The following is a 22,320-nucleotide window of genomic DNA, read 5'->3' on the forward strand; positions in this document are numbered from 1 at the left end:
CAATTGTCACATCTGCTCCCAGACTATCCTCTAAATTTCTACTTTAGTTTTAGCAGGTGAGCAATATTATACTGCAGCGTTTTTCCAATTACATCTCTTGGGATTCTGATTTCTCTGGAAGTTATTTGCAACAGGTCACCTAAAGTTTAGGTGCTGGTGTGAGGCAATTTCAGGAGTTATACCTCTTATAGCGTTCTAGTATTGGTCGGCTTTTATGGGTCTTCCTGCTGTCAGATACTTCTCCATTGCTTCTCCTGTTCTGGGCAATGTAAGGGTGCAAGCACAGACGCTGCTTCTTGTAGGCGCTCGCTTGGTGTCATTTCAAGAGAGGTGAGTCTACCCTTTGGATTGCTGGGTATTGCAGTTATGCGTTAGGGTACGCATATCGCATGGCTCAGGAATTTCGTTCCGGTGTTCGCATCAGACTCGTGGCTGTCAGAGAAGCTCTCTGCCGGCATCTGGACCTTTGAGCAATTTCTTTCCCTTGGGCGCTCCAGTACCAAGGTCGTGCCTCCATTTTCTCTCCAATTTTAGATCTCATGCCGGTCGGTCAAGACCTCTAGCTGCCCTGTTTCGAAGGGGAACTTGGCGGCTTGTCATTGTCCCAGGGCGGTCATGGGATTTTTCTGACTTCTCTCATTTCTTTCAGAAGTCGGCTATACCATTCCTATTCGTCTTGAACATATTTGTTTCCTTCGTTTACCAAAGTCATGGTAGTTGTAGAGGCGGCTCTCTCAACGAAGAGCATTTTATTGCATTTTCAATTGAACGATTGGTTGTTCTGGGCGAAGTCTTGCCGCAAGAGTCTTCTGGTGACAGCTCGGGGGGGGGGGGGGGCAGAATTCTTGCAGCACCAACTTGGAGTAGTCGTTCCGCGTAGAATCTGTCTTCTACTCTCATAGTAGATTATCTGAGCGCTAGGTTCTCCATAAGCCGGAGTCGAGTGTTTTCTGTTGACTTCAGTCCTCCGGCTCCAGTCTAAACTCCGTCTCTTCGAGCAGACTTTGACTCCATCGGAAAGAGATTGTTTCTTCAGGTTTTTGGGGAACCAGGGCAGTACAGATCGAGCCGGTGCCTTGCGCTAGGATTCTCCTGGAGTCTCTTCAGAGGTCGCAACTGCCCAGATGTTTATCTCAGAAGGTTTCCCTTCATCAGTATTTGCTTCTTTTGTTCCAGGTCAAGTCCAGTCTACATGGCTGACTTTCACGCTTTAGTTTGACCAGAGGTATGCATTTGGATCAGCTCTGTTAGTCGGTGGTTGCGGCGGATGTCAGTCTCCTTGGCCGGGGAGCTCATTTTCAGAAGCAGTTTGTTCAGAGTCTCTGTCTCTTCAGAAGACATTCTTATCAATTAGACCAGTTGGGGACCAGAGCGCTTCATCTGGAGCTGCAGAGGGTTCTTATTATTCTGGCAGGCCGCGTAGTTCGGGTAATCTCGGGCTCTCTCAGCGGTCGTATATTTATCATCCCACAAAGCGCAATGACGACTATGCTGTTGCAGCGAAGGCCGTTGCTATTGTTTCAAGGGCCGCATGCTCCTCTGGTAACTCAGCGGCTTATGTGGCAGGAGTCCTCAATGTTCAAGTACATTTTCTCTGTCATCTCAGGCTCGTTTTCAGACGGTGTTCGCCATCCTAAGTGGGCTTGCGGCTGTTTCTAGATTGTTGGGGCTCTCCCAAGTTGGATCGGTTTGCCTCTGTTAGCAATGCAATTTTCCTCTGTTTTTTTTCCCGTCATTGTGAGGATTACATAGCACAGGGCGTGGACATTCTTCCACTCTGCTAGTCAGCCGGTTTGAGGTATGCATGTCCTCCTTGTCTTCTGATATGGTGTCTTCTTTTAGAAGGACGTGGCGCACAGAGGACGTCTACTTTTGGGGTCACTGGTATGATCTCGACGATCTTAGTATGCTGGTTTTCAACGTCTTCTGGGGGACCGTTCTTTCAGGCTTCTGGTCCAGCTGGGTTTTTTCCTCTCACAGGGTCCTGTCATTCATCCGAATCCGGATGTATACTGTATTGCGGCCTGGCTCTTGAATGGGCTAAGTTGTTTAAGAAAGGTTATTTTTCTTAGCTCATTGCTTCTTTGATGAATGCACTTCTTTGATTGATGAGCACACTTGGAGGATATTTGAGGGCACAGGTTGCGTTTTTTCTCGTCCTTTTGGAATGTTATTCAGCGGAGGTCTTTAGCTAGTTTTCTAGCGGTGGTGCATTTTTTTTTTTGAGCGCATCTTAGCTTCTTCTCTTTCCTTAGCATTGTTTTTTCCCTCGTTGGGGTCTGAATTTGGGGCTTACAGTTTTTTACTAAGCTTCTCTTCAAGCCTTTATCGTCCTGTCCTCTGAAAGACTTGACTTAATATACAATATATTTCTCCTGGCCGTTGCTTTCACTAGGCAAGTTTCAGAGTGGCAGGCGTTGTCGTGTACATAGCTTTTCTTGGACTTCTGTTCCGATCGCGTAGTGATCCGACCAGTTCCTTTCTTTCTTCCCAGAGTGGTATATTCCCTTTATGCTTCTTGGTTGGTGGTATTGCCTGGCTTATGTTCTTTTTGTGGCTCAGAGGAATGGTGACATTTGAGACCTTTCGATGTCAAATGGGCGTTACACCACTATTTTTTATTCTTCTGATTACATACATCGCTCTTATCGTTTGTTCTGTTTAATGATAGGCGTACGGGGTTTCATGGCCTCTAACCCCTATTTTTCCTTGATGATTTTAACTACTGATTTCTGCAGTTACTCTTTTTTCGAGGAAACCTGTTTTAGAGCATGTTGAAGTTCATTCTGCAACAGGTCAGGTTGTCTTGTGGACAGAATGTAGTCTGGTGCCCTCCACAAGACAGTGATACGGTAGCGATTTAGTCGTGTCTGCATTCTTTTTTCTAAGCTCTGTCATTTTGAATGCCTCAGTCATCGCCAGATACCTTTTGGAGCGCGCGCTTTTGTCGGTGGGGCTACTAGGGTCCCTCCCATATTTTCACTGCTTTGTTACTTCCCATCAGTCACATTCTGGGCCGGTCCGGAGGGATGCTAAGGAAGAGTAAATTAGACCTTACCTGCTAATTTTCTTTCCTTTAGTCCCTCCGGACCGGCCCAGATCCCTCCCTCTAGATATCTGTGTTTGTTTGGAGCTGTGTTGTTGGTTGGTTTATGTAGGTTTAAAAAAAAAAAAAACACAGTAAAGATTTTACTGAACTGTCCGGTTTAAAGGATCGTGATTATCTTTAAAGGCACTCACCCGTTGTTGGCAAAGTGCTGGTGGCTGCTCAGGTTTTTGGATGCACAGGTCTGTTATGTCTTCTATGACTTTCCTTCTGCTTTGGTACTTTGTTACTGGATCTTTCTCTAGCTGGCAAGGGCTCATATTGGCTGGCTACAGTCACAGTTTTTTTTCTCAGTCTCCACCTGCTGGAAGGCGTACACAACCCATCAGTCACATTCTGGGCCGGTCCGGAGGGACTAAAGGAAAGAAAATTAGCAGGTAAGGTCTAATTTACCCTTTTCAGGTTTTCAGCATGGGTTGTCATGGTCCACCTATATTACTGAGGATAAAACTCCGAGCTCTTTCTGGAAGTGCTTGTATATATCTCTCCCACACTTGCAGAAAACCCTTCTTCTTTCTAAGCGTTAACTTGGCCTGAAACAATTCTAACATCATAAGCAAGTGCATTCTATTTTTCTAAAACCAATGTGAAGAGGGATCCCTACTTATCCAATGATATACTTATAATATGCTCTTTTTGCCCACTAATATTGACTTATAGACAAATAATTGAGACCCCCTCCCATGTATCCCCAAGAGATCAATCTTCCCAAAGTACCTATGAGGTCCTGTTTAATACTCTGTCCCAGCATAGGTCCCAGATAATTAAAAATGTCCCCCCCCCCCCCAAAAGAAACATATTGATGAGCATTTCCATAGAGCATGGAAAAAGGTGTTATCTGCCTGTAGGCATTTAAGGTGCATTGGAGATTGCACAATCCCTGCCCTAACCACTTGTATTTGAGAATAATAAGCTCTATGTATAATTCTAAATTGACATGCTTTGGCGATCTACACCATGAACAACCTTAGGGATCTGATTAAACAGGTGTCTATTATTGATAGCATGAACTGCCAAACCCAAATCAAGCTACCAGCGACTCAGAAGCTGTTCAAAGTCCTTCATTTGGGGGGGGGGGGGGGGGGGGGGGGGGGGGGGGGGGCGGCGGCGGCGGCAATGTGACATAATGCCTTGTGAATAAAGAAAATCTGACCCTGGTCTAGATGTTCTTCCCCCAAAAGTTCATTCAGGTCAGTACCTATGCGCTCCTCAAGAGCCTTGTGAGCTAATGAACTAATTGTGTATAAGCAAACTGGTGTACCTTGATACAAATTGGAGTATTTCCCTAAGGATCCATCCTCCTCTAAAAAATGACTTACTTGGGTGAGGCCCTACCGTTTTGAATAACTCTTCAATCCATACTCGGGAAGTTGCCCATTACTCACTATTCACTGTCAGGCTTCCTTAAACATTTTAGTATAGAAACAGTCTTAACTGCTGTATTTGCAGAATGTCACTCACTATTAGGAAAGGGAAACAGAGCAATAATTTTAGTTTGACTTATCTAGTCTGTTTGATTTTGTAGATCACCAGTTGATGTTAAGCTTTCTGGATGGGCTAGGCATAGGGAGCAATGTCGTGGGATGGTTTGAAGGTTCTCACTGCAAGAACTTAAAGTGAAATTTAAGGATGCCATGTCAGAGGAATGGTTGGCTGAAAGTGGGGTTCCCCACTTTCACCAATTCTGTTTAATCTAGTAATGTTCTTATTAGGGGAAACCTTAACCGCTGCAGGATATAGAATCTTCAGTTACGCTGATATTACCATACTATTACCAATAACCATAGGAGCCAACTTTTCAAAATGATTGGGGGTGCTGAAATTTTTTTTTTTTTTTTACAGGCAGTGCGTTCCCCCCCCCCCCCCCCCCCCCTCCAATACCTTAAAATTCTGTCTACTGCAGTCTTCACCTGGGCAGTGGCAGCACCACTCATAGGCTGCCTGCAACCTGCACCAGGACTTCTTCCATGAACAATCCCACCCCTCAGTCCCCCTGTACTGTGCAAATATAAAGAGATGCAAATTTCAAAAACTGACATATTTCAATCACTATACTATAGGTTAGCAAATACAAATAAAACAAAAAATGGAAAGTATATCATTTTAGTGGACTAAATACATTTTTCAATTAGTTTTCAAAGGCCAAAACCTCTTTCCTCAGGTCAGGACAGTTAGAGGGGTGGAGGATACAGGGCCGTGCAAAAGTCTTCACTCTCTTGTAAATATTTTACTGTTGTCTAAAAAAACATATTTAATTTAAAATGCATTAAACTATCAGCTTGTTTTAACTGATTTATGTGACATAGCCTGCACTTTTTTGTAAAGAATAATGCTATAAATAATTTCAAATTGATAAGAAAACAATAACACTTCTTGTTCCCCCTGAGCCTTCACACCCTTTGACACAATACTCGGCGGTGGCCATTTTTGCAGCAATAACAGATATGAAGCAGTTGGGAAAAGTATCTACCAGCTCTACACAGTTTGTGCCCATTCTTCTGAAATACAAAACAACTTACGCAGCTGGCTTCTCCTACATAAGCGCACAACTATAGAATGGGGTCCCAAAAGCTGTGAAACCAATCCATGACCACTTGAACTTCAGGAAATCACTAAAAACCAACCTCTTCAAAAAGGCCTACCCCAACGACCCCATGTAACCCTCTTCACCTACCAACACAGCATGACTATGATCGAACAGGACAACACGCAATCTTCATCCATTCCGACCCTCTACTTATACCTCATACGATCACTATACAACTTTGTATTTGTTATCTACCGACTGGGCAAACGCCTTTGATGGTACTATGTAAGCCACATTGAGCCTGCAAATAGGTTGGAAAATGTGGGGTAGAAATGCAATAAATAAATAAGTAAATAGTATGGCTCAAGCTCTTTCAGGGTGGCTGGGGATTGTCTGTGGACTGCAGTCTTTAAGTCTTGCCACTGATTTTCCATTGGATTCAAGTCTGGCTTTGACTGGACCACTCCATTGTTGCTTTTGCACTGCACGCAGCGTTATTGTGTTTCTGACAGGTGAATCTTCTCTCCAGTCCCCTGTCTATGCAGACTGGAATAGATCTGGCTCAAGGATTTCTCTGCCTCTTCTAGCCCTGGTAGGCTACAGGGCTATTCTCACCCTCTCATCGGGTCTATATCGACAGGGGGGGGGGGGGGGGGGGGGAACAATCCACAGACACTGGCGTGAACTTCATTAGCTTTTATTGAACCAGGTAAAATAACTATGAAATAGTGATTCCAAACACACAAAAAAGAAAAAGTCCAATATTTAGAGTTCCAAAAAGAAATTACTTGTCCACTAAGTTTCAGTGTGAACAGAATCATTTCCATATTCTTCAACAGTATGAATCTGCCCAAACCTAGACCAGGTGGACTAGCTGTAGCCAGTTTGTATAGGGTCTCCTCCATCAATTCTTCCCTATTTGGACCCTCTTAGAAGCAGCCTCCAGCTCAAACAGGAAGGCTCTCCGGGGTGACCTTTTCCCACTGGCTATCACACTACTACTCTCCTCATTTCGCAGGTTGGGAGACAAGTTTCTTCTACAGTGCCCCTGCTCCACAGCAGAAGTAATTTTTAAAGACTGTTAGTGCCATCTCAACTCCATGTATGTGATTCCCACTCAGCACATCAGATCTCTGTGTGGAACAGGCAACAAAAACCCTAGTAAGTTCTTGCTCTCTACTTGTCTCCCACACCCCACCATTTTGGGCCAGGCTAGGCAAGTCTGCCTGTAGGATTCACCCCTCAACATCATAGTCATTCTAGTGAAGCCCAGGAAATCTCTAGAACTTTGTCCTGCAGTAGAGGGATTTCCTAGGGGATTGCATAGAGAACCAGTGTTTAAATCCCACTGCTGCTCCTTGTGATCTTGGGCAAGTCACTTAACCCTCCATTGCCTCAAGTACAAACAGATTTTAAGCCCCCCAGCACCAGGCAAACCCCCAAAGGCCCTGAATGTAAACAGCCTTGAGCAGCTACTGAAAAGGCAGGAGCTACATTCAAATCTCTTTCCCCTTTCTTTGTCCTCAGTCCTCACAAACTTTCCTGGCACTGCTACAAAAGCATCCCTATAACATAGTGGCTCCTAACAAGGGTGTCATGGCACATAGATGTGTCACCAAAACTTTAACATACAGCAAGCCCATGCTTTATGGACTAATCAAGTGTCTACTGATAGTGAAGATTAAAGGGCAGGGACTACACACCTTGGTCCTTGAAGAGAAATCTTTTCCCTTGTTGAAACATCCATCCCTGCTGGCATGAGTGTATGAGAGTGGAGAGGACTGGGGAAAGCAAATAAACTTTTGTACATACCCTTTGGACACAAAGAAACATTAAAAAAGTAATTAAAATATGAAATCAAAAAGCCTTGACTAGTTAAAACTAATTTTACCTGAGTGAACGGCAGTGAAACAAGAAGAGTACAGCTGGCTCCGTCTTCAGCTTCTCCTTCCCTCTCAGAGTCCCGCCCTTGCGTAAACAGGAAATGAGGGCAGGACCACAGCTGAGAGGGAAGGAGAAGCTGAAGACGGAGCCAGCTGTACTCTTCTTGTTTCACTGCCGTTCACTCAGGTAAAATTAGTTTTAAGAGCTGGCTGGGCAGCAGGAAGGCAACGAGGGCAGGTTTCAAAATATTGGGGGTGCTCAAGCACCCACAGCACCCACGGAGTCGGCGCCTATGCCAATAACTCATTTATCTGAAGTTACTGCTCTCTAGATTAGAGATTGTATTAATATATTAGAATATTGGACTCTAGTCCATCGTCTGAAGCTTAACAAGGAAAAAACTACATTTTTATTGTTGAGCCCAGACGATGGTATTTGGAAAGATTATATTGAAACCAAGTAACCAGAACTTCTCTTTCGCGAATGACATCAAATTCTAGGGATAACTATATTCAAAACATTAACATTGGATCTCCACACAAATATTCTAGTTAAAAAAAAAATAATTCCTTCTATTGAAGACATTGAGAAGACTTCATAATTTACTTGAACCTCATGTGTTCCATTTGGTGGTTCAAAGTGTTTCTTTCTATTATAGATTATAGTTTCAATGTGTTTGCAGAGTGTAAGAAAGATCTAATTTAAAAAAATCCAAACAATCCAGAATACTGCCGCTTTTCTTATTTATTCATCCCAAAAACTTGATAGTTGCTCCTCTGTTAATAAAGTTGCACTGGTTACCAGTTGAAGCCTGCATTCAATTTAAGGTTTATACATTAGTTTTTAGATCTCTGTGGTTTGGCCAAATAATATCTAACTGCTAAGATTGTAATTCCAGTACAGCAAAGAAATTTATGAGATCTTATGTGTCTTCTTTTTTCCTAAACCTTGCAAGTACGTACCAGGCTCCAACAATTTGGAATTATCGTCCTGTTTTTATCAGACAACAAATTATTTGACCTTTAGAAAATTACTAAAAACATTTCTCTTTAAGAAATTTTTGAATGATTAAAGTGTGAACAGATGTTGTATTGGTTAAATTGTAATTTCTCAGGGTTTGCTTGATTACCTCTAGGTATTGTGATCTGCGTAAAACTCCATTGGCTGATAGTGGAGTGTAAGAATTTTTTTAATGTAATGTAAAAGGAGAGCTGTTTCACTACAAAGGGGAGAATGTCCCCGGGTTGTTGCAAAACAGTTTCATCTCTGGAGGCAATTGAGCTGTTCTTGCATACAATAAATATACAAAATTCCAGGGGCCAGAGTGCTTGTTCAAATAGAATTGGAGTGTATGTCTCAATTCCTCCTATCCAATCACTGAGATGTCGGAGCATGCAAACTTGATTGTAGACTACCAAATATGACTCGCCCACTTTGGGATTGATGGTAATATACTCGGATCAAGGGTTTTCTAACCTCCAGAACATACCAAGTTAAATCAAATACAAACATATCATCACCGTGGAAAGCAGTCTGCGGAGTACCTCAAGGATCACCACTGTCATCAACACTCTTCAACATATTGATGATCCCACTGGCAAAGTCCTTATCCAATCAAGGCTGCAATCCTTTCATCTATGCAGACAATGTTACAATCTACATTCCCTTCAGACATGACTTGTCAGAAATAAACCAATGAAATCAAAGCAGGTCTGGACACCATGGACTCATGGGCTAACTCATTCCAATTGAAACTGAACATTGAAAAAATACATAGCCTCATCCTCTCATCTAAACACAACAAGAACAAACCCATAACCATAACCACCCCAGAACACACCCTCCCTATGTCAGACAGCCTCAAAATATTGGGCGTCACAATCGACCGCAACCTCACTCTTGAGAGCCACATAAACTCCATATCAAAGAAAATGTTCTACTCAGTGTGGAAACTCAAACGCGTAAAACCTTTCTTCCCGAGGGAAAGTTTTCAAAACCTAATACAATCAATGGTTCTAAGCCATGCAGATTATTGCAAAGGAATCTACGTGGGATGTAAAGAACAACTCACAAAAACTCCAGACCGCCCAAAACACAGTAGCCAGGCTGATATTTGGTAAAACACGTTTCGAAAGTTCCAAACCCCTCCGAGAAAAGCTACACTGGCTTCCAATCAAAGAACGGATCACCTTCAAGATCTGCACCCTTGTCCACAAAATTATCTACGGTGTAGTCCCAGAATACATGATAGACCTCATCGACCTACCAACCAGAAACAGATCCAGATCATCTCGCACATACCCAAACCTTCACTACCCAACTTGCAAAGGACTCAAATACAAAACAACCTATGCATCAAGTTTCTCCTATATAAGCGCACAAATATGGAACGCACTCCCAAAAGCTGTGAAAACAATCCACGACCACCTAAACTTCAGAAAATCATTAAAAACCAACCTCTTCAAAACGGTCTACACTACAGATCCAACGTAAATTCTCACATCCGGCCACACAACTAAACCAAAGACCATACTGGACAACATACAACCTCCCTCCTTTTGACCCTAATGGAGTTTGGAAAACATCTACCTTATTCAAACACAACATAACCTTGTATCTGTTCTCTATCGGATTTGGCAAACGCCTTACGGTACTGTGTAAGCCACATTGAGCCTGCAAATAGGTGGGAAAATGTGGGGTACAAATGCAACAAATAAATGAAATAACCATCCTGGCTCTGTGGGCCCAGCAACTGCGTAAGTTGCAATTTTGGTTTCTTCCCGTCCCATATGAACTTTGTCAGTACCCACTGTAACCAAAGCCAGTCTCTCCTGAAGAGATGCAATGGAAGCATCTTTAATGCATAAAGCCATTGGTGAAAGATTACCATATGATAGAGGTTTATCTGCTCTGTCAATGAAAGAAGCAGAGTGCCCTAGCAGTTTAGTTGGCTTTTGGTACTGTTAAGGAACTTAACTATATTGACCTGTATAGCTGCCTGGTATTGAAGATGGTACGTATTATATGTATTAAAAAGATAACATGTCATGGCTGAATAACTCCTTCACATCTCCCTGGGTGCACACACTTTGTAACTAATAGATTTATGGTATAGTGTTTCTTTGAATGGAGACATGTACCCTCCAGCAACTGATTAAGGGTATACCACATATTTAGAAGATACATAATTGCTCCCTTCCATATCATCAAGCTGATCAATCCATAGACTGGTGGGTTGTGTCCATCTACCAGCAGGTGGAGATAGAGAGCAATCCTTTTGCCTCCCTATATGTGGTCATGTGCTGCCGGAAACTCCTCAGTATGTTCTCTATCTCAGCAGGTGGTGGTCACACACAGCAGCAGCTCTGGCTAGGTCTCCAAGCCTAATTCTTAGGTTTTGTTGAGTACCTGGGGTTGAGGGCTCTACTTGAGCAAGTGCAAACCTGGTGGCGCCAGGTCCCTCCTTTTCTCCCCCCTCCCGCTGGCTCCGTTAAAAAAAAAAAAAAAAAAATTTTGAACGTCCTTAAGGGCGTTTATTTTGACGTTTATTTAAACGTTTATTGCAGCTACTCACTGGGACACCAGTTCGTTACAGCTCGGAGCGGAAAGCAGGTAATTTTTACCTTTTTGTAGCGGGCAGGGGGTTCCCCGATTGATCTCCACGTGGCCTATGGCGTCGGAGGGCGAGGGCGCAAAGAATCGCTCCCCGGATCGCATGTGCGCTTCTAGAGGGGATGCGGGGGTCTTAAAGCCTGATTCGCCCTTGTTGGGTGACAGTTTGGAGACCGATGAGTGTCCCGGTTCTTCCTCCGTTGTGGCGGTTTTTCCCGCCATAAACGCCCATCCCCCGCTGCTCGCCTCCGCCATCTTGGCCGGCCACGCTGCTCGTACGGCTTCTTCTTGGGCCGCCCTTGAGGTGGGAGATGTTAATGCCATGAACGCCCTTAATTTGGGCGACGGCAAAAAAGCGGCTAAAGTTAAGCACCGTTCTTCCCGTGCGGCTCCTTCGTGGAGTGTCGCGCCGGACGCCATCTTGGATGCGCAGCATGTCTCTCCCCCGCTCTTGCGAGCGCCGGTTGAGGGTGCGTCTAGGGCTGTGGCCCAGGCTGCGGAAGTGCATAGTCTGGGGGGTTTCTCCCCCGAGTTTATTTTGCTGCTGCATCAGGCCTTCCTTATGCAAAACGCTGCCCCTGCTCCATCGTCTGATAAAGAGGTTGAGGCCCCCGGAAGTAAACGCCCTCGGGTGGATTCCCAGGCCTTAGAGGACTTTGTCTCCTCTGATGTAGATGAGGGCAGCGTATCTGAGTTCTCCCAACGGTCCTTTGCGGATTCCTTGGAGGAGACGGATTCCCGCTCGGATGGAGCGGATGACCCCTCTGCAGCGCGGATCTTTCGCTCAGAGGATTTGCCCAACCTGTTACTGCAGGCCATGAGCATTTTGAAGATTTCCTCTCCGGAGGACGTCTCTCCCTCAGCCTCTGTTGGCTCCGCCATTATGCTGGGGACGAAGCGCCCGCCTAGAACCTTCCACGTGCATGATGCCATGCACACCTTGATTTCGGCTCAATGGGATGTCCCGGAAGCGAGCCTCAAAGTGGCTAGGGCTATGTCCCGCCTCTATCCTTTGCCTGAAGGTGAACGTGAGGCCTTTCTGTGGCCGACCATGGATTCTTTAATCACTGCGGTGACTAAGAAAACAGCGTTGCCGGTGGAAGGTGGCACGGCCCTTAAGGACGCCCAAGACAGAAGATTGGAGGCGGCCTTAAGGTCGTCCTTTGAGGCGGCTGCTTTAAGTTTGCAGGCCTCAGTGTGCGGCTCCTATGTGGCCAGGGCGTGCCTGACTATGGTGCAGCGGGCTTCCCCCTCGGATCTTTCCTTGAGGGCTGATTGGCCGGCCCTGGAATCGGGCTTGGCCTATTTGGCAGACTTGCTGTATGATGTCTTGAGAGCCTCGGCTAAAGGCATGGCTCAGACAATCTCTGCGCGGCGGTGGCTTTGGCTGAAGTATTGGTCTACTGACCACGCCTCTAAGTCCCGCCTGGCTAAATTGCCTTTTAAAGGCAAGCTGCTCTTTGGGGTCGAGCTGGACAAAATCGTGACCGATCTCGGCACGTCTAAGGGCAAGAGGTTACCAGAGGTCAGGGCTCGGGCCAGTACTCGCCCCAGTACCTCCAGAGGACGGTTTCAGGAAGCCCGTCGGTACCGCCCGGGCAGGTCGGGCTCTTCTGCCCCCTCTTCCTTCAAGAGGAACTTCTCCCCCAAGCAGCATTCCTTTCGCAGAGACCGCCGTCCCGGAGGTGCGCCCTCCGGTCCTCCCCCAGGGTCTCGTACCCAATGACGGGGCCTTGGTCCACGCCCCAGTGCAGATTGGAGGACGGCTGTCCTCGTTTCTGGGCGAGTGGACCAGAGTAACTTCAGACGCTTGGGTGCTGGAAGTCATCAGAGACGGCTACAAGCTAGAGTTCTGCCGACCCTTAAGAGACGGGTTTGTACTCTCTCCCTGCAAGTCTCCGGTCAAAGCTGTGGCAGTGCAGCAGACTTTGGACAATCTGATCCGCCTGGGCGCGGTCGTTCCGGTGCCAGTAAATCAGCTTGGCAAGGGACGTTACTCCATTTACTTTGTGGTACCAAAGAAAGGAGGTTCTGTATGGCCTATCCTCGACCTCAAAGGGGTCATTCGGGCCTTGAAAGTTCGGCACTTTCGCATGGAGACTCTCCACTCTGTTATAGCGGCAGTGAAGGCAGGGGATTTCCTGGCATCCTTGGACATCAAGGAAGCGTATTTGCATATTCCCATCTGGCCTCCTCATCAACGCTTTCTGCGTTTTGCAGTCCTGGGCCAACACTTCCAGTTCAGAGCCCTCCCGTTCGGGTTGGCTACTGCTCCGCGGACCTTCTCCAAAGTAATGGTGGTCATCGCGGCCTTCCTGAGGAAGGAAGGAGTCCAAGTCCATCCTTATCTGGACGACTGGTTGATCCGAGCCCCCTCTTATGCAGAGTGCGGCCAAGCTGTGGACCGGGTGATTGCTCTTTTGAGCTTCCTGGGATGGATCATCAACTGGGAGAAAAGCCAGCTGCGCCCGACTCAGTCCCTGGAGTATCTGGGAGTTCGTTTTGACACCCAAGTGGGCAGAGTGTTCCTGCCAGACAATCGGATTGTCAAACTTCAGGCTCAGGTGGACCAGTTCCTAGTAGCCTCTCCTCTTCGGGCTTGAGACTATGTGCAGCTGTTGGGCTCTATGACGGCCACAATGGAAGTAGTGCCCTGGGCCAGGGCTCATATGAGACCACTCCAACACTCTCTGCTGCAGTGCTGGACTCCAGTGTCGGAGGATTATGCTGTGCGCCTTCCCTTGGACCCAGCAGTGCGCAAGGCGCTGAGCTGGTGGCTGAAGACAGACAAGTTGTCTGCAGGAATGCCTCTTGTGACCCCGGAGTGGATTGTGGTCACGACGGACGCCTCTTTGTCGGGCTGGGGAGCCCACTGCTTGGGAAGGACAGCGCAGGGGCTTTGGTCTCCTGCAGAGGCAAAGTGGTCTATCAACCTCCTGGAACTCAGAGCCATTCGGTTGGCGCTTTTGGAGTTCCTTCCGGTACTGGCGCTGAAGCCAGTACGGGTCCTGTCGGACAATGCCATGGCTGTGGCCTATGTCAACCGCCAGGGAGATACCAAGAGCGCCCCTCTAGCCAAGGAGGCTATGAATCTTTGCCAGTGGGCGGAAGTGAACCTGGAACAGCTGTCAGCGGCCCACATTGCCGGAGTCATGAATGTCAAGGCGGACTTTCTCAGTTGCCATACCTTGGAGCCCGGAGAGTGGCAGCTATCGGTTCAGGCGTTCTTGGACATCACGAAGCGCTGGGGCCAGCCGAGCCTAGATCTGATGGCGTCATCGGCCAATTGCCAAGTGCCGCGCTTTTTCAGCAGAGGACGGGACCCTCGATCTCTGGGAGTAGATGTTCTCCTCCAACAGTGGCCAACACAGGAGCTTCTCTATGTGTTCCCGCCCTGGCCCATGTTGGGCAGGGTGCTAGACCGGGTGGCAAAGCATCCGGGCCGGGTAATCCTGGTGGGTCCGGACTGGCCCAGACGTCCCTGGTATGCGGACTTGATCAGGCTCTCAGTGGATGAACCTCTGCGACTGCCAGCGGAGCAGGGCCTGTTGCATCAGGGTCCCGTGGTGATGGAGGATCCCTCCCCCTTTGGTCTTACGGCCTGGCTATTGAGCGGCAGCGTCTGAGGAAGAAGGGCTTCTCAGACAAGGTCATCGCCACTATGCTGAGAGCGAGGAAGCGGTCTACTTCTACTGCTTATGCCAGGGTTTGGCGTACCTTTGCAGTGTGGTGTGAAGCAGGCTCACTTTCTCCCTTCACTGCTCCAATCTCTTCAGTGTTGGTGTTCCTGCAAGAAGGTCTGGAGAAAGGCCTGTCGCTCAGTTCCCTTAAAGTCCAGGTAGCGGCTCTGGCTTGCTTCAGGGGCCGCCTGAAGGGTGCTTCCCTGGCTTCGCAGCCAGATGTGGTGCGTTTTCTCAAGGGAGTTAATCACCTGCGCCCTCCTCTGCACTCAGTGGTGCCTGCGTGGAATCTCAATCTGGTACTAAGAGCCTTGCAGAAGCCGCCTTTTGAACCCTTGTCAAGGGCATCTCTGAAAGACCTGACGTTGATAGCAGTCTTTTTGGTGGCTATCACTTCAGCCAGAAGAGTTTCCGAGCTCCAGGCGCTCTCATGTCGAGAGCCTTTTCTGCAGTTCACTGAGGCAGGAGTGTCTATCCGTACAGTGCCTTCCTTCCTGCCCAAGATTGTTTCTCGCTTCCATATGAACCAGCAGCTCTGTCTCCCATCCTTTCGTAGGGAGGACTACCCAGAGGAATACTCTGCTCTCAAATATCTGGATGTGAGACGAGTCATCATCAGATACTTGGAAGTGACCAATGATTTCCGGAAGTCGGATCATCTGTTTGTCCTGTTTGCAGGTCCTCGTAAGGGTCTGCAGGCTGCTAAGCCTACAGTGGCAAGATGGGTCAAGGAGGCCATTGCAGCGGCTTATGTGGCCGCGGGGAAGGTGCCGCCTATCCAGCTGAAGGCTCACTCCACTAGAGCTCAAGCGGCTTCGATGGCAGAGGCCGGGTCCGTCTCCTTGGAAGAGATTTGCAAGGCGGCAACTTGGGCATCGGCCCATACCTTCTCCAGGCATTACCGCTTGACTGTGGCTGCTCGGGCGGAGGCCCGGTTTGGAGCTTCAGTGTTGCGGTCAGGGATTTCTATGTCCCGCCCTGGGTGAGTACTGCTTCGGTACATCCCACCAGTCTATGGATTGATCAGCTTGATGATATGGAAGGTAAAATTATGTATCATACCTGATAATTTTCTTTCCATTAATCATAGCTGATCAATCCATAGCCCCTCCCAGATATCTCTACTGTTTATATTCTGGTTGCATTTCAGGTGCAAGTTTAGTCTTCAGTTCAGGAGGACTTCGTGTTCAAGTTTTTTCAATTGGATTCTTCAAGAGTTGAGACGAGTTTGTGTTACAGTGAGCTGCTGCATTCCTCTCCCCTCCGTTTTACGGGGCTGGATTGAGACCTAAATTCTGCCGGCGTTCCCTCCCGCTTCGGGCGGTTGTAGGGCAGCTTTGTACCCCTCCCGCTTCGGCGGTGTTAGGGTCAGTCAGCTCCTCCCGCGGTTGCGGTTGCAGGATAAGCCAGATCCCCCCGCATCAGCGGGTGTGGTGTCCCTCCCCCGCTCCGCGGGGATGAGCTGGACGGATTCCCCTCCCTCACTTGTGTGGGGATGAGCTGGGTTAATTCCCCTCCCCCGTTTCGGCGGTGGTGAGCTGGGCAGAGTGTCCCTTTGTGGGTGTAATTCTCTAAGTGCTGAGTCCTGCGGATGGAGCTTGGATATCGACATACTGAGGAGTTTCCGGCAGCACATGACCACATATAGGGAGGCAAAAGGATTGCTCTCTATCTCCACCTGCTGGTAGATGGACACAACCCACCAGTCTATGGATTGATCAGCTATGATTAATGGAAAGAAAATTATCAGGTATGATACATAATTTTACCTTTTATTGCTGATGCTAACATAATGTTCTGTTTATTACAGGCCCCATTCCTCCAGTCTGAGTCTACATACAAAATAAACATTCATGCGTTTAATAAAACATTGAGCCAGAAAGAAAAAATTGAAAGGATAGATGTAAGTACATTTTTTTCTTGTACCTATACAGTGATTTGAGAAGTAGTACCTGCTGACAAGGAATATGCCAGGGATTAACAGTGTCCTATTTAGAAATATCTCAAACACTGTATCTTATAATCTTCATAAATAGTCAATGCTATCACTCTTCTATTAACAGTGGGCATAGACCCTTATTTTAGAAGTATCCAGCTTTGTAATAGCAGCATCTACACATGTAAATTGGTATATTTTATATATATATATATATATATATATATATATATATATATGTATGTATATACACATACATACATACACAAACACACACACACTAATTTAGAAAGGTCGGGCAGTCGGTGAGGGTGGGGGGAGAGTTCTGGTTTTAGGGAAAGGGGATTGGATCTACTGTCTTTCTGTGGTTACAATCAAAGCGGTTTACATATTATATGCAGGTAACTTATTTTGTACCTGGGACAATGGAGGGTGAAGTGACTTGCCCAGAGTCTCAAGGAAACCAAAAATGCCCCCAGATTTCAGGCCAGTTTTGGTGCCAAAACTGAAACCGAACCTTTTATGGACTTCTTTTTTTTAAATCAGAATTAAATTGCTCAGGTTTAGGGCTGTACTTAAATTTTTTGATGAATCACCAGGGTTTTCTTGTTTACTAAATGCAGGCATTAGAATATTTGCCATTTCATGGAAAAGTAAACTTAAAGAAAGCTCAGCATGTCTTTTGCATTCTGGAAGATTATGGCATGGACACTAAAAACATCCCAGAAAAGCCTCTGAATGTCTACTTTGGTCGATGGGTAAGTAGTATCATAGGCGCCGACTCCGTGGGTGCTGTGGGTGCTTGAGCACCCCCAATATTTTCCTGGCCGTCAGTCATCCGAAGTTCCGGTTCCAGCGTCCCCAGCCCGACCTACCCACCGTCTTCTCCCTCAACAGCCCTCCTTGCCTTCCTGCCGCCCAGCCAGTGCTTAAAACTAATTTTACCTGACTGAATTCGTGACTGCAAAAGAAGCAGAATAGAGCAGGCTCGCTTTCAGCCTTCACCTTCTCTCTCAACGTCCCGCCCTTGCGGAAAGAGGAAATGAGGGCGGGACGCTGAGAGAGAAGGGGAAGGCTGAAGGCGAGCCTGCTCTACTCTGCTTCTTTTGCAGTCACGACTTCTGTCAGGTAACATGAGTTCTAAGCGCTGGCTGGGCAGCAGGAAGGCAAGGAGGGCTGTTGAGGGAGAAGAGGGTGGGGGGGGTTGAAACTGGAACTCGGGGGGGGGGGAGGTGGGGTTTGGGGCAGCACTGGACATGGAGGGGAGGGCAGAGGAGCATTGCTGGACATGGATGGGAGGGCAGGGGCAGGGGAGAGAGGAGAAAGCGCTGGATATGGAGGGGAGGGGGAGGGAAGAGAGGAAGTGAGATGAACATGGATGGCGGGGTGGAGAGAGAGGAAAAATGGTGGACATGGAGGGAAGAGAGAGGAAGGAGATGCATATGGATGGAGGGGAGTGAAGAAAGAGGAAGGAGATGCATATTGACAGATGAGGGAAAGGGAAAAGAGGAGAAAAACTACACATGGATGGAGAAAATAGATGCTGGATGGAAAGAGGGGGCAGATGCTGGATAGAAAGGGGAGAGAGGGGGTAGACGCTGGATGGAAAGGTGGAAGAGGGGGCAGATGCTGGAAGGAAAGGAGGGAGAGATGGGGTAGATGCTGGATAGAAAGGGGGAGAGTTAAGGTCGAGGAAAGAAGAAACAACAGACTGGGACCAACACAATTAGAAGCAGTAAACAGCCAGACCACAAAGGTAGGAAAAAATGAATTTTATTTATAATTTAGGATAAAGTAGTGTGGTAGCTGTGTTAATAAATAGAGAAAATAGAAGTAAGGTGATATCTTTATTGGACTAATTTTAATACATTTTTGACTAATGTTTGGAGACCAAACCCTCCTTTCACGTGTCAGAACAGAATACCATAACAGCAGTATCCTGTCCTGACCTGAGGAAAGAGGTTTTGGCCTTTGAAAGCTAATTGAAAAATGTATTTAGTCCAATAAAAATGATATTACCATATTTTCCATTTTTTGTTTTATTTGTATTTGTTAACCTATAGTATAGTGATTGAAATATGTCAGTTTTTGAAATTTGCATCTCTTTATATTTTCACAGTACAGGGGGACTGAGGGGTGGGACTGTTCATGGAAGAAGTCCTGGTTTAGGTTGCAGGCAGCCTATGAGTGGCGCTGCCACTGCCCAGGTGAAGACTGCAGCAGACAGGATTTTAAGGGGGGGGGGGGGAGAGAGAGAACACACTGCCTGTTTATAAAAAAAAAAAATTCAGCACCCCCAATCATTTTGAAAAGTTGGCAGCTATGTGTAGTATTGATCTGATGTTTATTTCAGGCATGTCCTATTGCAGACATGTTTTGAATATACACAGCTGTCATTAATTACAGGACAGTGATTTAAGCTGATGCCAGCCTGCACTAGGGCTCTGGTACCATAAATGTTCATTTGCAACTACCTGAGCCTTTCTTCCTATTTGCATCAGTCCTCAATAAGGGACCATAAACAAGAATAAATATGTGCATACTCAGTCTGGCCACTAGGTATCATCATTGGCTGATGACTGAGGAGTTTTCTCTCCTATCCAGTTCACATTGAGGGTGGTTATCCCATGAGTTTGTACTACTCATTTTCAGTGTGAATTTTAAGGTTTCAACATTTTTATTAATGAAGCACAGAAATAATGCTCAAAAATGGTGGTTACATCTTGTAAATGTCTCTACAAACAATCAACACACACCAAGTATTGAAATTATACGATATTGCTTATCTCCATTAATCTTTTTACTTTATCCCCCCCCCCTCCTATATTATTAACTAACATGTTATCATCAACCTTTAATAACAACAAATTCTCCCCCTCCCTTTCCCCCCAACTTTCCTTACTGCCAATTGACACCGTGTGTTCAAACGCTGGGCCCCCCAAATTATAACCACCTGCCTGTGTCAACTGTGCAGCCACAAAGCCTCAAATTAGGATCAAACCTTACTATACGGGCTTATACCCCTCCACAGGCGAGCCAGGGGGCCTGTGCTCTGATGGCCCCCCTACCCCCCTACGGAGGACATCCATTTCACCCTGGGAAAGGACTAATAGAACTCCAAATAAAACAGTCTCCCCTCCTGCCCCCCTCCCTAAACCCTCCCTCCCCCTCCCCCCCCCCCAGCCATGGTCTGCTCTACCGTCTTGTCAGTTGCTAAAGGGTTGGTAGAAAAAGATCTCTATTCCCATTTAATTCCCATCAGTTGCCGGTGGAACTTTAGACAATGCTCCAAGTTTATTAATAATGTGGCTCCTCGCCCTATGAGACAGGGTGTTAATATAACCTTCCCAGGTAAGGAAAAAGTAGCCTTGTGTCCGAGGGTTAAGCAGGGAGTCCCGGAGCTCCATCATAAGTAAGTCATGTAAGCGATTCCTCCATTGCCAGAAGGAGGGGTTCATTTCTTGCGTCCAGTTAACAAGTATGCACTTCATGCCCACCAAAAACGCCTTATGGGCCATTATGTTCTGGTATCTCGTACCCCCCTCTACTGGCGCATGGCAACCCAACAAAATGGTCGTAGGCTGCTGAGTAACCTTTTTCCCTCCTATTTTTTCTAAATATTTAACTATTCTTGTCCAGAAGGCTGTTATAGCTGGGCACTTCCAAAAAGCATGGTAGAAGTTATTGTCTGGCGCATTACAGCGTCTGCATTTGGCAGATTCTATATATCTCATCTGACACAGACGCGACTGAGAGGTATAAGCCCTGTAGATCACTCTGACCTGGCATTCTCGAAGGTTTGCGTTTTGCGTCCATTTCAGGACTCCCCTCCACCCCTTCAACAAATCTCCCGGGATGATCCTTTTTTGTATGTCAGCTGACCATTTTGCTGCCACTCGTGTAAGGTCTCCCTGTGGTCTAGCCATTAACAACCTTTTATGTAATACTGATATCGAGATAGGGTCCTCTGTTGTCGTCTCAAATAATTCCCCCATCTTAGTGGACAAATCAACACCAAGTGCAGCACGGGGGAGTGAAGCTATATAGTGTCTAAGCTGTTCATATGCAAAACATACCCCCCAATCTGCTACATCTAGGTTTAGTTCGGCCATTGTTTTAAGCTTACCGCTGGGCTCCAACCAGTAATGTATAAGTACTTTGTCCCCTTCTCCCCAGGAACTCACTATAGGATTTTCATCCCCCGGACGGAACGCTTCATTCCCTATAAGGGGTAGTAATCTACTGCATCTAGGATCGAAGGACCACAGCCTAGCCAAGTCCTTCCATACGGCCTTTAAAGGCCCCACCAAAACACTAGTCCGCAGTCCTGCCGGTAGGTCCTTTAATGCCCCGTGTAAGACATACATCAGGCCCAAGGGGCTGCACCTTGCCTTTTCTATCTCCAATGGGGTGTAATCCTCCCTCTGCAGATACCAGTCCCCTAGATGGCGCAGTAAACATGCCACATTATAGCGTTTAATATCTGGCATCCCCATCCCCCCGTTTCTCCAAGGCCTCATCAGATGTGAAAATCTTATCTGGGGACGTTTCCCAGCCCACAAAAATTTTGTAAGCAGTTTTTGTAAAGATCTCACTTCCTGGTGCTTGAGATACAGTGGAATTGTCTGTAAAAAGTATAGCCATTTAGGGAAAAGCACCATATTAAACAAGGAGATGCGTCCCACCAGCGATATCGGCAGCCCTGCCCATCTTCCCAATGTTCTCTTGGTGTCTTCTAACAGGTATTCTACATTTGCACTATATAGCAGCTTGGGGTCCTTGGTGAGCTGTATCCCTAAGTATTTGAACGCCTCCCCCACTCTCTTAAGTGGACAACACAGATTTTCCCACTGCCCCTCGCTCATTTGAAGTGTCATGACCTCAGATTTGTCTAAGTTGAGACGAAAACCAGAGTAGTCCCCAAATTCAGCAAAAATGTCCAGTAGGGACGGCAAAGACACCTGGGGATCCCGTATTATAGTTAAGAGGTCATCAGCAAAGGCTGAGATCTTAAAGGAAGTTTGCTGTATCTGTACCCCTCTCACCTCCTCCATATTCTGGATTTCTCTTATAAGAGGGTCAAGCACCAACACAAACAGAAGGGGCGAGAGGGGACATCCCTGTCGGGTACCCCTGGCAATCCTGAATGTTTCCGATGCTTGCCCGTTTACCCATACCTCTGCCATAGGTCCCTGGTACAACGTTTCTATGGCATGTAAGAAAAACCCTTCCATCCCAAATGCCCTCAGGGAGGCGAACATAAAGTCCCAATTAACCCGATCAAATGCCTTCTCGGCGTCAAAACTAATTATTAAGGCCGGGGTTGATGATTCATGTAAACTTTCCAACGCTCCCAAAATTTGTCTCATATTGCGGGCTACTGATCTTTCTCGTACAAAGCCCACCTGGGCCTCCTCCACTATCTCCGGTAGTATCCGTGCCAATCTGTTTGCCAAAATCTTTGCCAGTAGTTTTGTTTCAAAGGGAAGCAAAGATATTGGTCTATATGAACTGGCTAAGAGTGGGTCGCGGCCCGGTTTTAACAAAACTATGATTTGTGCCTTCCTTAGGGACT

General features: G+C 46.7%; 1 protein-coding gene across 1 annotated transcript in view; it reads left to right on the forward strand.

Moving 5' to 3' along the window:
• Positions 1–22,320, forward strand: part of TRMT11 (tRNA methyltransferase 11 homolog) — a 183,788-nt gene that overhangs the window by 37,243 nt on the left and 124,225 nt on the right. Inside the window, exons 6-7 of the mRNA XM_030198402.1 lie at positions 16,620–16,712; positions 17,369–17,503. Of these exons, the coding sequence (XP_030054262.1) occupies positions 16,620–16,712; positions 17,369–17,503 (228 nt within the window). The remainder of the gene's footprint in view (positions 1–16,619; positions 16,713–17,368; positions 17,504–22,320) is intronic.

Source organism: Microcaecilia unicolor, chromosome 3, assembly GCF_901765095.1.
Source record: "Microcaecilia unicolor chromosome 3, aMicUni1.1, whole genome shotgun sequence".
NCBI lineage: Eukaryota > Metazoa > Chordata > Amphibia > Gymnophiona > Siphonopidae > Microcaecilia > Microcaecilia unicolor.